This window comes from Callorhinus ursinus, unplaced genomic scaffold, assembly GCF_003265705.2.
Source record: "Callorhinus ursinus isolate GAN/ISIS: 27379988/994484 unplaced genomic scaffold, GSC_fseal_2.0 scaffold44, whole genome shotgun sequence".
Classification (NCBI taxonomy): domain Eukaryota; kingdom Metazoa; phylum Chordata; class Mammalia; order Carnivora; family Otariidae; genus Callorhinus; species Callorhinus ursinus.
In genome coordinates, this window is record NW_027397106.1 from 12,792,001 (window position 1) to 12,805,535 (window position 13,535).

Sequence of the window (13,535 nt, forward strand, 5' to 3'; positions counted from 1 at the left end):
CTGCCTACTTGTGTTCTATCTCTCTGTCAAATAAATAAAATCTTTAAAAAGAGAAAAAGAAAATAGTTTTCAATTAAGCTGACCATCTATGTATTATACTCATTCTGTTATCGGGATTCATGTCTTCAGCAATGTCATAGGCAAGAGCCATGATCAAATAGTGGGCTGTGGCCTCATGGCTCATGGCCTTGCACACTTCTCATCAAGGTCAGAATCTTACCAAAAAAAGCCTAATTATTTCTGAATATCTTTTATTAAATCAAATCACTGGAACGTTTTTAGTTTTAATTTTTATAATGTAGGAGGTAATTTAAAAAGCAAACACAGAAAATGATGCTTTTGCATTTTGAAAACCTACCAAATTCCAACCCAACGAGTCTATCTTCCCCTTTCCCCCAATTGATGGCAATATTGGCTCTGCTTGAACAATCCAATGTCAAGTTGCTTAGCATTTGCCAAGGCAATGGGTTTCCCTGTAGAGCAATACCAATTTTTTTTTCCATTATGTTGACTCCAAATTTTTATTTATTGCATTAACTCTTCTTTAGTGGATTTGATTCTGCCTTTGATGTCATATAATGATTAAGTTCTGCTGTGTTTGGATAAGTTCACTGGTTTACTTTATTGTCAGGAATGTACACCTTTGTTGTAACTCCTTTCAGACAGTTTTAAATGCAATTCTATTAGCATTCTCATTATTTTGAGGGTCAAAGCAAGATAATGAAAGCTTCAAGCCTGGTAAGTAGAGTTCCCTGTTGTACCTTTCAGGGTGTTGTCATGAATAAGAAATTATCACAGAACATGCCATAAATATAAAACTAACTGTGTGAATGACACCTTGCATGATTACCAAGGTTAGTATGGCTTGTTCTGAATATTAAGTAAATTATTAAAACTTCAAATGTTCTTTTCCATCAGACAAACTGCATCATGAGCTGAATTCTTTCCTTTTTTTTTCCCCCTGTCAAATGCAGACTGTCTTCATAACAGAATTTAACATCTACTTCTCCTTTCCAGCTCTCTACATTAATGTGTAGATAGTCAGGCCACCCTCATCCTGGGGACTTCAGTGCTGGTGCAATCTATGGGAGGGAGTTGGTGAATGTATTTGTCAAGCAATGCATTGTCTTCTTATTTTATGTTTTAAATCTTGGTAAGAACACTTAATATGAGAGCTACTCATATGAGGTATCTAAAATAGTCAAACTATAGAAGCAAAGAATAGAATGGTAGTTGTCAGGGACTGGAGAAAAGGGGAAAAAGGGAGTTGCTAATCAATGTTTATAAAATTTTAGTTATGCAAAGCTTTGCTTCTTAATGTGTAGGCAGGGTAGGGGTTGGGTAGGCACAAGCAAATAACACACATTTCTAGAACAATCTCTTCTGTTTTGTTGCCTCCATTTCAGGCTGTAGACTGATTTGCTGTTTCCATGTATGAATGTCAAGGAGAAGGGTCACAAAATAAACATCACTGAAATAGCTTTTGAGATCATAGAAATAGCTTTTGAGATGTTATCAACCTATCTAGATAGATACATACTGAAAAAATTATATGTTTCTTTGAAAGCCATAAAACCTGTGTTTCAGTCCTGGATCTGTGACTTACTAACTCTGGAGCAAGTCAGTTTATTTATTCAAGATTCAGCCTCCTCTCCTATAAAATTATGTGCTTGGATTAGATCTCCTCTACAGATAATATATACTATTCCATGTCCATAACTATGTATATAAACTCCCATTACATGTGGCTTAAGGGTAGAAACAAGTCTAGCCCATCAAATATTTTCAAAATAAATGTGTCACTTATAATTTATAAAATATCTATTTATTTTGCATTCCCATGCATGAAATTGAAACAATAAAAATAATTTCAAAGGGATGGTGCTTTTGTATCTAAATTCATATTTTATTTTAAGAATAATTTTGTAATTTAGCCCAGAGACTCACAAGAGTCTCTTGAACTCAAGAGAAAATGAGTTCAAATAGGATTAAATTTGATAACTTTTTATAACAATAGAAAGTTATTTTTCTGTTGAGAAAAAAAATACTATGAAAATCAATCTTGTTGAATGACAACCTTCAATTAAGTTAGCTGACATTGACATACTAGAGCCCCAATTTCCCCATCAATCACTTGCTTTGTCTTCGTGGAACTATTTCACAGGTGAAATTCAAATCCATTGGTGTTTGGTTAATTTTTTAATCTTATTCTTTGTATCAGACTAGAAACTGTTAGTATAATTTTCTGAACCATGTGAGGCAGAAAAACCCATTGTTACCTTTTATAAAGTTATTTTTATAACATAAATAGGTATCCCAGAAAAGCAGAAAGAGACATATTGGTGTAAATTATCTAATTTTAAGAAATTTGCTATATTGCCTAGAATATAGATTTGAGACCACTGAAAAAAGTGGTGCTGTCTAGAATTATGTATGTAAGTTCTCTAGATGTAGTTGATATAGGAATATTATCTATAATATGTAAGTTTGAGTTATTCAGGTTGATGCATCTAAGAACATTTTGTCCTCAAATATATATTTAAATTGTGCTTGATTTTCATATAACCTTGTATACGCTTAATAGCATGACCACCATTTGACAATTTTTAAGTGGATAATATCAAATGGCATTAGCATTATCTGTGCAGGAAATAGGAAGTGGATTATTTGCACATATTTAAGTTTAGAAAACTTACTACCAGTTTGGGCATGAAACAACTCTATTTTAATAACTTACATGTCAATATTTTTGTTAATATCCCTGCATTTTGTTAACAACCTTATATTATAGCTTTCTCTATCAGTATAGGGTCACAGATGCCCATCTATAATCTAGTCTGACACTCCATTGTGAAAAGAGCAGTGAGGTACATTACTTGTAAACTGGGAAAGGGCTGGCTCGTGCCCTACAGTTTAGTGAAACTTTTCCTTCTGGTGATTCCTCTGGATAAATGGTATTGATTGGCTGCTCTTCAAAAATTGGTCCAAATCCTTTATCTTCCTCAGAAACTACAAGAAAAATAAAATTATTTTACATTGTGCTGTTTTATAAGTCAAAGAAAATTTGGATACATTTAAAAATGTTTTGGAAAAATGTTAGAAACATCAAATCTCCATTTCCATTCAAAACAAAGCTATTTGCCTCCACAATCCTGAGGAAAACATTTAGGTGCTTTATTCAAAATTCTTTTCCGTCCCTCTCTCATTATTTCTCCCAAAGCACCCGGTGTTGTCATGCTTAGCTGTATAGCCCCTCAAACAGGTCAGGCCTTCATGCCTCTGAGCCTTTGCGACGTGTTTTTCCCCTTTCTGGAATCGCCATCTCATTTTTCTCCCCCTATCAAAACTCAGACAGTCCTTTATGCCTCAGCCATAGTTAGTTACTTCGCCATGTCTCACCCCTCCTAGCTTTGATTGGTCCTCATTTGTGTTCTCACCCCACTCACACAGCTTATGGTACTTAGCACATCTTCTGTGATTCTTGATACAATTGTCCGTTCCATGAGACTGCAAACGTTTGGAACAGGTGGCTGTGTCCATAATCTCCCAGCTAGCTGTCAAGCAGTCTGGAGCACAATAGGTGCTTAATGATTTTTTAATAAGAGAATGGATGAATTTCTAGAAGCTCTGGGGAGATTAGTCTCTTGTTTATTTTTTCTGAACAGGTGACCAGCACCTGTACCCAGTAACACCTAGAACAGTCAATGAACAAATTATTGGGATCTGACCAACTGTTTCAGAATTCATCACAAGCAAACCCAAGTTGGGAAGCAGCTGGTTCTCTGGAAGGGAAGAGTGATGCTTCACAGCAGGAAGAGGAGAAGAGAATCACTCACATGACATCAGTGTGGCAGCATTTACATAGACGAGCTAAGAGCCATATGCCCCACATGAATTAATACTAGCATGTGTGGCTAGGAAGGAGGATATTCTTACATAAGATCATTAAAATGTCTCTGCTAGAGCAAAGCTATGGTTCATTCCTCCAATTATTTTTTAAGAGAGCGTTTAAAGCAAACACCAGAGACATTTTGTCTGCTCCAACATCAACCTTGAAGATGAGAGCTTTTTTCCAGCTTCCATTAATGAGGAGTTTCAGTATATTATTTAAATCTTGCCTCAGTACTGTTTACAGTGCCTTTGGAAAAATTATTTAAACTCTCTAATCTTTAATATCACCCTTTACAAAATGAGAATAATAATAAAATCTATCCCATTAGACACTGTGAGAAGTATTTTGAGACAATGCACATAAGACAGTAGTGTTCCTGGCTCACAGTCAGCATTCAATAAATACTGATTTTGTCAACGTTCTTGTGAATTTGCCAATCCTTTCAAAATTTGATTTATATATCTTATGTATATCTTATGCATATCTCATCATACGTATATATATATGTATATCAACTCATGAAATTTCTAAAAGCAAGAGGCCATGTTTTACTCACTTTTGTTGTTCTGGTGTTATTAGTGTTGTATCAACACATATTTGTATACATGTAGGTGATCAATAAAATCCTCAAGTTAGTTTCTCCTAGTTTGAAGCATTAATTTTTCTAAGCTTGCCTGAAATATTTCAAAGGGAGATGCTTCATTTTTAGTTTGGAATTTGCTGAAATTGCCATTCAAGAATTTACGACCTTAGTTCATTCCCTATCACCATCCTATTTCAGATAGCAAATTGCTGGATCAAAATCAAAGGAATCAGAGAAACTGAGATTTAGTTTCACCAATGCACTTCTCCTAACTGTTGTTTTATGTAAGCCATTTGTCCTATGTGGAGTCAACATTTAAAAAAGAAAGGAATAGGCACACATGCCCTAAGGGCCCACAGACCTAAGACAACCGTTAATGAGATCACAAATGCGAGGTGTTCACAGAAACCCTATGCTAATGATTTTGAAAGTCATGCTGTGAGCAGTGTCTATTCCATATCCTTCTTGAGGTTGTAAAAGCCAAAAATGCATATAATGTTTTCTGCTTCACTTCTAATAATTTTCCTGATGATGCCCAATATTTCCTGGCCTTTTAGGATATAATCACACACCAGGGGAAATGAAGAATGAATCCCAGATCACTGACAACTACAGACTTTCACTTGGATGTAGGCTCTAGACTTTTCAATCTCTTAAGGAAATGACCTTGTACTTATCTATGATAAAAATCATATGCCATTTTTCTTCCCATTTGAACAACTTTATAAGCTCTTCCTTGGGTCTCTCCCAATTGCACAGCTTTTCTGATTGGAACAATTTAGTAACACCTGCTAATCTGCAGATTCTGTTGTTTCTTCCCAATTCACATGAAAATGTTTAAAAAGACAAGCAGAGAAGCGCAATTTTATCAATATATTTAGATTCTCTTCCTGAAGACAAGATGACTTCTATTCCAACTCTAACCCTGATCAATGACAATTTTAGTGTGAAATTTTTCAATTTTTTAAAAATTAAAGTAGACTAGATATTTACAGGGTAAAAATAAATATTATTTAGAGAAGTTTTAAGCTCATAAATATCTTCTGAGTACATTGTGTTTGTATAAAAAGCCTGATGATGAGTTTTTAGACACAACATAAAAAACATGATTCATTAAAGAAAAAAAAAGACAAGCTGGATTTTATTAAAATAAAAAAAATATGTTCCGTGAAAAGACACTCTCAAGAGAATCTCAGGTGTTCAAGTTCGGGGGTTTTCCTTTGGGTTATCTCCAACTTGTATTCCACAAGGGGCAAATTAGAGAGACTTGCAACTAACTAAATCCCTATCTTATTTAATAATAGGGATATATTAGTGATTGCACACTATTTCACAAAATTTGTCCTCATCTCAACAGGGGCAGGGTTGTATTAGTTAAAACCTCTTTAACATTATTGTATTTCCAATGTAGAAATAGCCAGTCCCAGCCTGTCTAGCATCTGCTTCCACAGTGCCCACTGGCAGTGCCATTAGAGAGGTTGTAATAATCCTAAATTCTCAATTTATAATTTCATTAGCTTTCTTGAAACAACTACTTTTATCACTCTGAAGTAGTTACATTCATACCAAATGGGCTTCATTATTTAAAGTACTGTATTTGCCTTCAAATTCAACACAGACATAAGCATATATTTATGTGAAGGTCGAGATTAGATTGGTAGATTTGTGTATTTTAATTAAATGCATTGTCCTAAATATTTCATTTGACAGTGTATCTTCTGATTTTAAGGCATATGCTTTTGAGACAAATGTTGGTCAGCTTTTAGAAGACTGAGGATGCTTTAAGTAGTTTCTTCATCTTAATCATATGCATTAAAAATAAGTTTTAATTTTTTCTAGAAAGGATAACAGCAATGAAAATTTCCATTGAAAATAATGGAATGTCACATAATAATAATGATGAGACTATATCTATTGCCAGGCAATACCTCAAGAGGCCTATATAAAGATTAAATATTTTTTGGGTGAATTGGGTTGAAATTTATATGCCAAACTGGATAATATTAGTGCCCCATGCTATTTTTGTTTCCCATGACAAGTACTCTTCATAAATTATATGTATATACTTCCTACTCCACTTCCATCTGGCCTTTATAGGAACAGACAGTGAAACCTTCAGGGGATAAAAATATGAAGCTAATTTCCACCAAAATATTGGATTTATTTTTCACATTGACAGAACATTGCATTTAAGATAGTTCCCCTGGCTCATTCTCTAGGTCAAAAAGCAGACTAGGACACACTTCTCATCACAGTAGTACTTCTGGTATTATTTTACAAATATATGTTTCATGCTTTTGTAAAATGTTCAGGCCTAAATAAAAGAATGTATTCCATTAGATGGTTTAGCAATTACTGTATATATTTTATTTGGGGAATATATTTGGGCCCTTGAAAGCTAAATTACTCAAAACAAGCTTTTGAATTGCCTGGGCAGGCTCAGTGAACCTCTGAATGTTACCCTCATTACCCCCTTGAAGATTATCTGAGCTCATCACTCTATTCTCTCAGCTAGGGCACCTGGGTGAGGAGAAAATAAATTTCTGGGAGAATACAAGGCTCAGAAAAGGATTCATTAATGCAAGCATTATACTCTCAGCCAACAGAAAATATGTCCATCTTACTGCTTTTTTCTACAGCTGTGGAAGTAATTAGATGATAAATTATGGTGCTTTGGATGTATTATGGGGTTACAGGGCACATGGAACAAGAAATAGGTATTATGTTTCAGAAAAATAAGATTACTTTTTAAATACGTGTCCTTTTTCTTACTGGGTAGATTCTTCTAAAAAGGAGCACAAAATTATAGATGGCTTCTCAAGCTAATTTAAGACAGCATTTCAAATCACTCTTTCTTTTGATCTGCTCTTAATGCAAATTCAATAGTTTTCTACCACATAATGGTAGTCTTCTGGAGAAGTAAGTTCATTTCTTAAATTTAATCATGAAGATTAACAAGAAAGAATGAAATTATATAGGATTATTTGTTGTCAAATTTACAAATGTAAATGACAAGCAAAAGCTACTGCTTTTTTCTGTACCATTCTCAGTTCCATCATTAACATAATCAGTTTTATTATTTAAAATGGGATTACTTCACCTCTCACTGTGGGGAGATGGTCCACTGTAATCTTGCTATTCTATTTTATTTTTGAAAATTGAAAGTATAATTATGACTTGTACTTGAGAGATTTTTTAATTCATTTTATATCTATTTTGAAACAAATTCTATTTCTCATTCTGTAATATGTCATCTCAATCTGTTAGTTATAAAAACATACTTCTACATAAATATGTTATAAGAAGAGTCACAGGAAAAGAACTATTAGAAAAAAAAGCAATGGCAAAAAAATTTGAATAGAGTCTAATACTGGGATTATTACCATATTTACAATGTTACGATAATTATGGGATGGTGAGTGTTACAAGCCTCTTGAAATACAATAAATTCTCTAAGTGAGACAGTATTTAAATTGACTCAAAGAATCATTTTTCCTTCTGTCTTCACTGTCAACCATTCCCCACTAGTAAGGGAACAAGGATGTTTAGAGCTTGGGCTTTGAATACTTGGATGCCCCAATCCTTTAGGGTCATGGGTAATATATAATATTGCAGTAATTTGCCATAACTAAAATATAAAGGAATTGGTTTGAAGAACTTGTAGCAATCAAACTGTTAGAACAAAGACTGGGGTCAGGTTAGCAGAAAGGTTTACTAAATTTCCCTTTGCATGGCTTTACCTGCCCAAGAGCCTATCAAGTTTCTTGATAGCTGCCACCTCCTTGCCCTAAGGTCCACGGCTAAAGCCTCTACACAGTGTTTTCCTTAACTGTCTAGGCATCTTGCCATACCTACTTCACGTATACCCCACTATGTAGCATGCTCCAGTTGGTACGCCTACTTTTATCAGTTTGCCTCCTCAGGCTATCTCTAGTCTATTTTAATTGATAACAGTGACTGTATCACAAAATAATGATAAGCTAGTGAATGCTATAAAATCTCAGTCATAATTAGAGATAGAATAATGCTTTATGAATGAAAATAATGCTAATTAAAAAAATCATGAAAATTTGGGTATAAGTACTATGAAGACACAGGAAATTCCATATCAGCTCTCTCTTCAGAATTTTAATTTTCCTTGATATTAGCTTTGAATATTATCATCATATGATAATCCCACTGTATAAATTAAGGATTATGTCATACTCTAATTCCATAGAATAAGGATTATACTGCTATTTTATCTCTTCCCCTTATTGTTTTTGTCACTAAATTATAGGGGAATTAAAGAGATATTTATTTTCATTTTAGGTTAGCCTCAGTAAAAGTTGGTCTTGAGAAAGCTATATCTTATTATAAAGTAAAAAATACCATAATTGAGAAAAGCATCTAAAATAAATATTTACTCTCAAATATTTAGTTATGAATTAAATATCTGAACATTACATGTTCACTATATGGAACTTAGTTGTATTCATTCTTTTATCTCAATAGGATACATGTTGATTTCATATAATCCAAAAAATAAAAAGGGAAGAAATTTTTAAGACATGTGGAAAAGAGTGGAGTTAGGTTTGATGATTTTTTTAATAAGCCTTGGTATACTTTATTTTTCAAACTAAAAATATCTATGTATTCTTAATGCATATATTTTATTTAAAAGCTAGTCACCTAGGTTATTAAGATTATTATGTAGTAATAGTTAAAAACTATTATATATCCAAGATAATGTATTGGATAGAACTCTCCCATTCATAAGTGAAAAAAAAAAAAAACTCAATTTCAACTCACCTAAGTGGTGTGGCAGATATTGTTTCTCAACTCACCAGTGCCAGTCCTCCCCTTCTACCCCGATGATAAATGTCAGATATGCTCAAGGATTCAATCTTCCCTCCCATGACTCAGAAGTACAGGTTGACTATCATTAATGCCATTACATTACTCCTTCCTATGACAAGCTTGGTGGTAAATTCGTGACCCAACTCTGGACATTGAGGTGTTTAGAGATCTACTGAAAGGTCTCTTGCTTTTAAAAAGAAAAAGATATGAGAAAAAAATACACCTCTTTCACCTGTAGATGTTAGGTCTACACGTAATATCTGCAACTGCAGCACTGTTTCCAATAGGTCAAGTAGAAAGCCTGAGAGTTGACTATTGGGTTCACAATATGCACATCACTGGTGACATGGACAAGGCACCTTGGTTGAATGCTGGTGTGAAAGTCTGATTGCAGTAGGTTCAAAGGAAAATATGGGTCAGAGAATTGAGACAGAAAGCATAGTTTATGTTTTTTTTTTTTTTTTAGTAATAATACTGAAAAGAAGAATAGATAAGTAGGATATTAGCTATACGGTGTGGGGTTTGCAGATAAATGATTCTTTAAATGAGAGAAATTACTACAGAGTGTTTGTATGTTGACAGCAATAATCCAGTAGTGGGAGAAACTGATGATGAGGAGACACAGGGGGCAATTGCTGGAGCAATGAACATAACTAAATCAGATGGGATGGGACAAGTACAAGTGTAGGGTCTAGTATGGAGTCATCATGTGTGAAATGAGCAGGAGGATGGAGTGTGTGAGCATAGATGGAGGAGGAGAGTAAACATAGTAGCATGAATTTGTGGAAATTATCTTCAGGTTGTCTCTAATACCTCTGTGTAATAGGAAGCAAAGTAGGGATGGCAAGAAGCTGTCAGAGTTTTGAAGGGAGGGGAGCAACTATGGCATGATCTAGGAAAATAAGAAAATGAATTCATTGGAGAAGTGGAGTGTGTTTGCCGGGCAGTACCAGCTGTTCACTTGAAAGTAGCAGTTATGAATTTAACTTGATGTCAGTCAGCATACATGAGGTTTTTTTTCTCTTTTTCTTAGCAACAATTAGCTGGGTGGTCAAAAAGTTTCGTAATTTTTGGATATTTTACAATTCTTCTCTCCTCAGAGATTCAAAATACTTTTCTCTTAGTGTAATATTATTGGTTGAATTGTGCCTCCACAAAAATATATGTTGAAGTCCTAATCCCTGGTACATCAGAATGGGACCACATTTGGAAATAGGATGTTTATAGAAGTAATCACGTTAAAATGAGGTCATTAGGTGGGCCCTAATCCAGTATGACTGGCAAACTTAAAAACAGGTAAATTCAGACACAGAGGCAGACACGGGAGGAAGACATACATATGAAGATGGAGGTGGACATTGGAGTCATGATGCCACAAGTCAAGGAATGTCTGAGGCTACTCAAAGCTGGGAGAGGCAAGGGAGAAGCTTCTCCTACAGGTTGCCTCTATTTCTGGCAAGAAATGTTCAGTGGTTGAAGTAGAATCTAAACTAGCAGAATTAACAGTTATATTTAATAAATCATAAACAATAAATTCTGCAACATCTTTGGAATCCTAATTAAACTGAATCTTAAGGTTCTGAGGTCACTAACTTTAGTTCTATCTCTTTCAGCAAAGCAAGAGGCTTTCCAAAGTAAGTTAGGTGTTTACAATATTTAAAACATTGCTTCAAAATTTAATAGCATAGAACTGTTACAAAGCATGCAGGAAAAAATATAGACCACATGGAATATTTTCTATCTGCTACAATCCTCTAATAGCATATTTGTTTTTGGTGTATATATTCAATTCATTTTGGCAATCAAACAACTTGTCTTGTGACCCCAGATAAACCATCTTACAAAATCTCCAAGTGATCTAACATTAACCATTTGCCTTTAAGTTTAGAGAGTTAATAGCTTAAGGTAGAGATGAAATATGGTTCATCTGAGAAAAATTATTTTTTTAAATTTACCCTTTCATTAACTTACCTCCATGACCATATCTTCTGTACCATGTAAACTCTAAAAATAAAAGAAAAAGCAATTTTAATCCCAAAGCAGCTTTCAAGTTGTGGTTTCAAACAACAATCAAATAACAGAGATACTAGTTAACGAAATGACACTGGTGGCCCTTTACTATTACAGCTGATGTATCATCACATGTTTGCAACTATTTATTTCATGTCTTTGCATTTTTATAGTTGCATTAAAATTTGTGATCAATAGAATTAGGATGAATTTTTCAGTACTAATAAGTTATTGTTTTATTTCATTCATAAAGATAAGACTTAGCCACAATAAACCTACCACAAAGTTTTCTTTATTATATTTGTATAATATGTATATAAATATGCATGTAATTGTGTGTGTCTGTGTGTGTGTGTGTGTGTGTGTGTGTGTGTATAACTCCTGTGGTTATAGCAATGTCATTAAAATTCTTAAGCACTGATGAAATGGTTATATTTTATGAATTCTGAAGTCATAATAATAAAAATTACCACCAAAATAAAATAGCATTTTTATTTCCTTAATAATAAACAAGAAATGCAATAAGATGCCTAGCATGTTCATCATTAAAACAATCAATGAGAATTGATAAATGAAGGATAAGATCCATCTATGTCTTGAACTTAATTAACAACTCAACAAGTATTTACTGAGCTAAGGTAATTGAGATGAAGGTATTAGAAAAATTGGTTGTTAGAAAACATGCTGCTTTCAGATAAAAATATAATGCATCTCTCCCTATAGGAAATATTTCTGAATCCTTACTTGCCTTCGAAAGATAGAGTTATAGTATTTGTCCTAAAACTAGAGCACTTTCAAAACTACTTTGTTATTATTAATGTCCTTGAACACATTGTAGATTATTTTAAAATTGTTTTTCACAAGACTGACCAGCCAGTAAGAAAAATTAAATTATATCAACTTACAAATAAATAAATTAAAAACAAAGGTAACAGATGTTTAAAACCCATTACTGTTTAAGTATTTTACTACATTTTTCTTTTATTTAAGCTATTGAGGTTACTTGAGTATACTGTATTTATATGGTGAAAATATTATATAATGGTAAACTGTTGAATATCTTTTCCAACAGCACGTTAAATTATGTCAATTTGTCAAGATTGGCCATAGCAGGAATATTTACTCCCCAGCAACTGATGAATGCTACATAGCAAGGATATTTTTCTCTTCCAGAGGTCCATTTTTTAAACATTTACCAGCTTACCACTACATAAGACTTACTAAATCTTGTGAAATTTTACTTGAAAATAAAAAGAAAAATAGGGTCAGCTTTAAACATATTAATTTATATATCTGACACGGATGTCAAAAATATTAATTTTAACTTCATGTACCAGATTTAGTAAAGTGAATACACACATATTAATTTTATTGACATAATTCATGGAGAATATGCAAAGGATATTTCTTACCTGATAAACAGGTTGTAAAAGATATTATCACAAGGTGACTGACGAGCAACCACATTTTCATCTTGTTTGTGTAAAGGTTAGTTTTTATGGTAGCTGGATAATAAACACCTGCATCAAAAACAGAAAAGAAAAAAAAAGGAAAGGTAAATGCTTATTATTTGGGGTCAACATTATTGATTCAATTTTATTTTATGTTTCTTGTTTATAGAATAAGTTTTAGTTTATTTAAATATATTTGTAAGCACCATGTTTTATGAAACAATAGACTTGGTATCAGAGGGTTATCAGCTGCCTCTAGGATTGACACTGTAGGAACATGAGCAAGTCACTCAATTGGTGTGTTCTAGCTTTTAACTCTAACAATTGATCATAACAGTATTTTTTTCTACAAATGGCATAGTTGCAAACATTTCCATATCAATCAATTTAATTGAAGATCACATTTAACTGAAGGGCTGGTAGAAGATTCAATTAAAGATATGTTTGTATAAGAGCTTTGTAGAGCAGAGCACAAAATTGGAACTTTGAAGAAGCCGGCTCCACTGAGGGAAGTGGGGGATGGAACCCTCGCTGGGACAGTGTGGTCTCAGGACCCTCGGGGTCACAGAGAGACCAGGGGTGCCTGAATGCGGCAGAGCTCCCAAGTATCAGAGTGGGGAAGCCAGCTGCCAAGACGGAGCGGAGGAGTGGGCTCTCAGCTCGGGGTTGCCATAAACCGTGATCCGCGGCCCAGTCGGGCTACTGCTCCTCCAGCAGGGACCCAACAAGCGGCAGAGCCGGGGAGACTCCCCTTCCCCCC

The 13,535-nt window shown here is 34.0% G+C and overlaps 1 protein-coding gene across 1 annotated transcript in view; it reads right to left on the reverse strand.

Moving 5' to 3' along the window:
- The window catches only part of CNTN1 (contactin 1), a 290,240-nt gene that overhangs the window by 65,226 nt on the left and 211,479 nt on the right, over window positions 1-13,535 (reverse strand). Inside the window, exons 3-5 of the mRNA XM_025883027.2 lie at window positions 12,737-12,844; window positions 11,286-11,318; window positions 2,877-3,009 (exon numbers count right to left, since the gene is read on the reverse strand). Of these exons, the coding sequence (XP_025738812.1) occupies window positions 2,877-3,009; window positions 11,286-11,318; window positions 12,737-12,797 (227 nt within the window). The 5' untranslated portion in view covers window positions 12,798-12,844. The remainder of the gene's footprint in view (window positions 1-2,876; window positions 3,010-11,285; window positions 11,319-12,736; window positions 12,845-13,535) is intronic.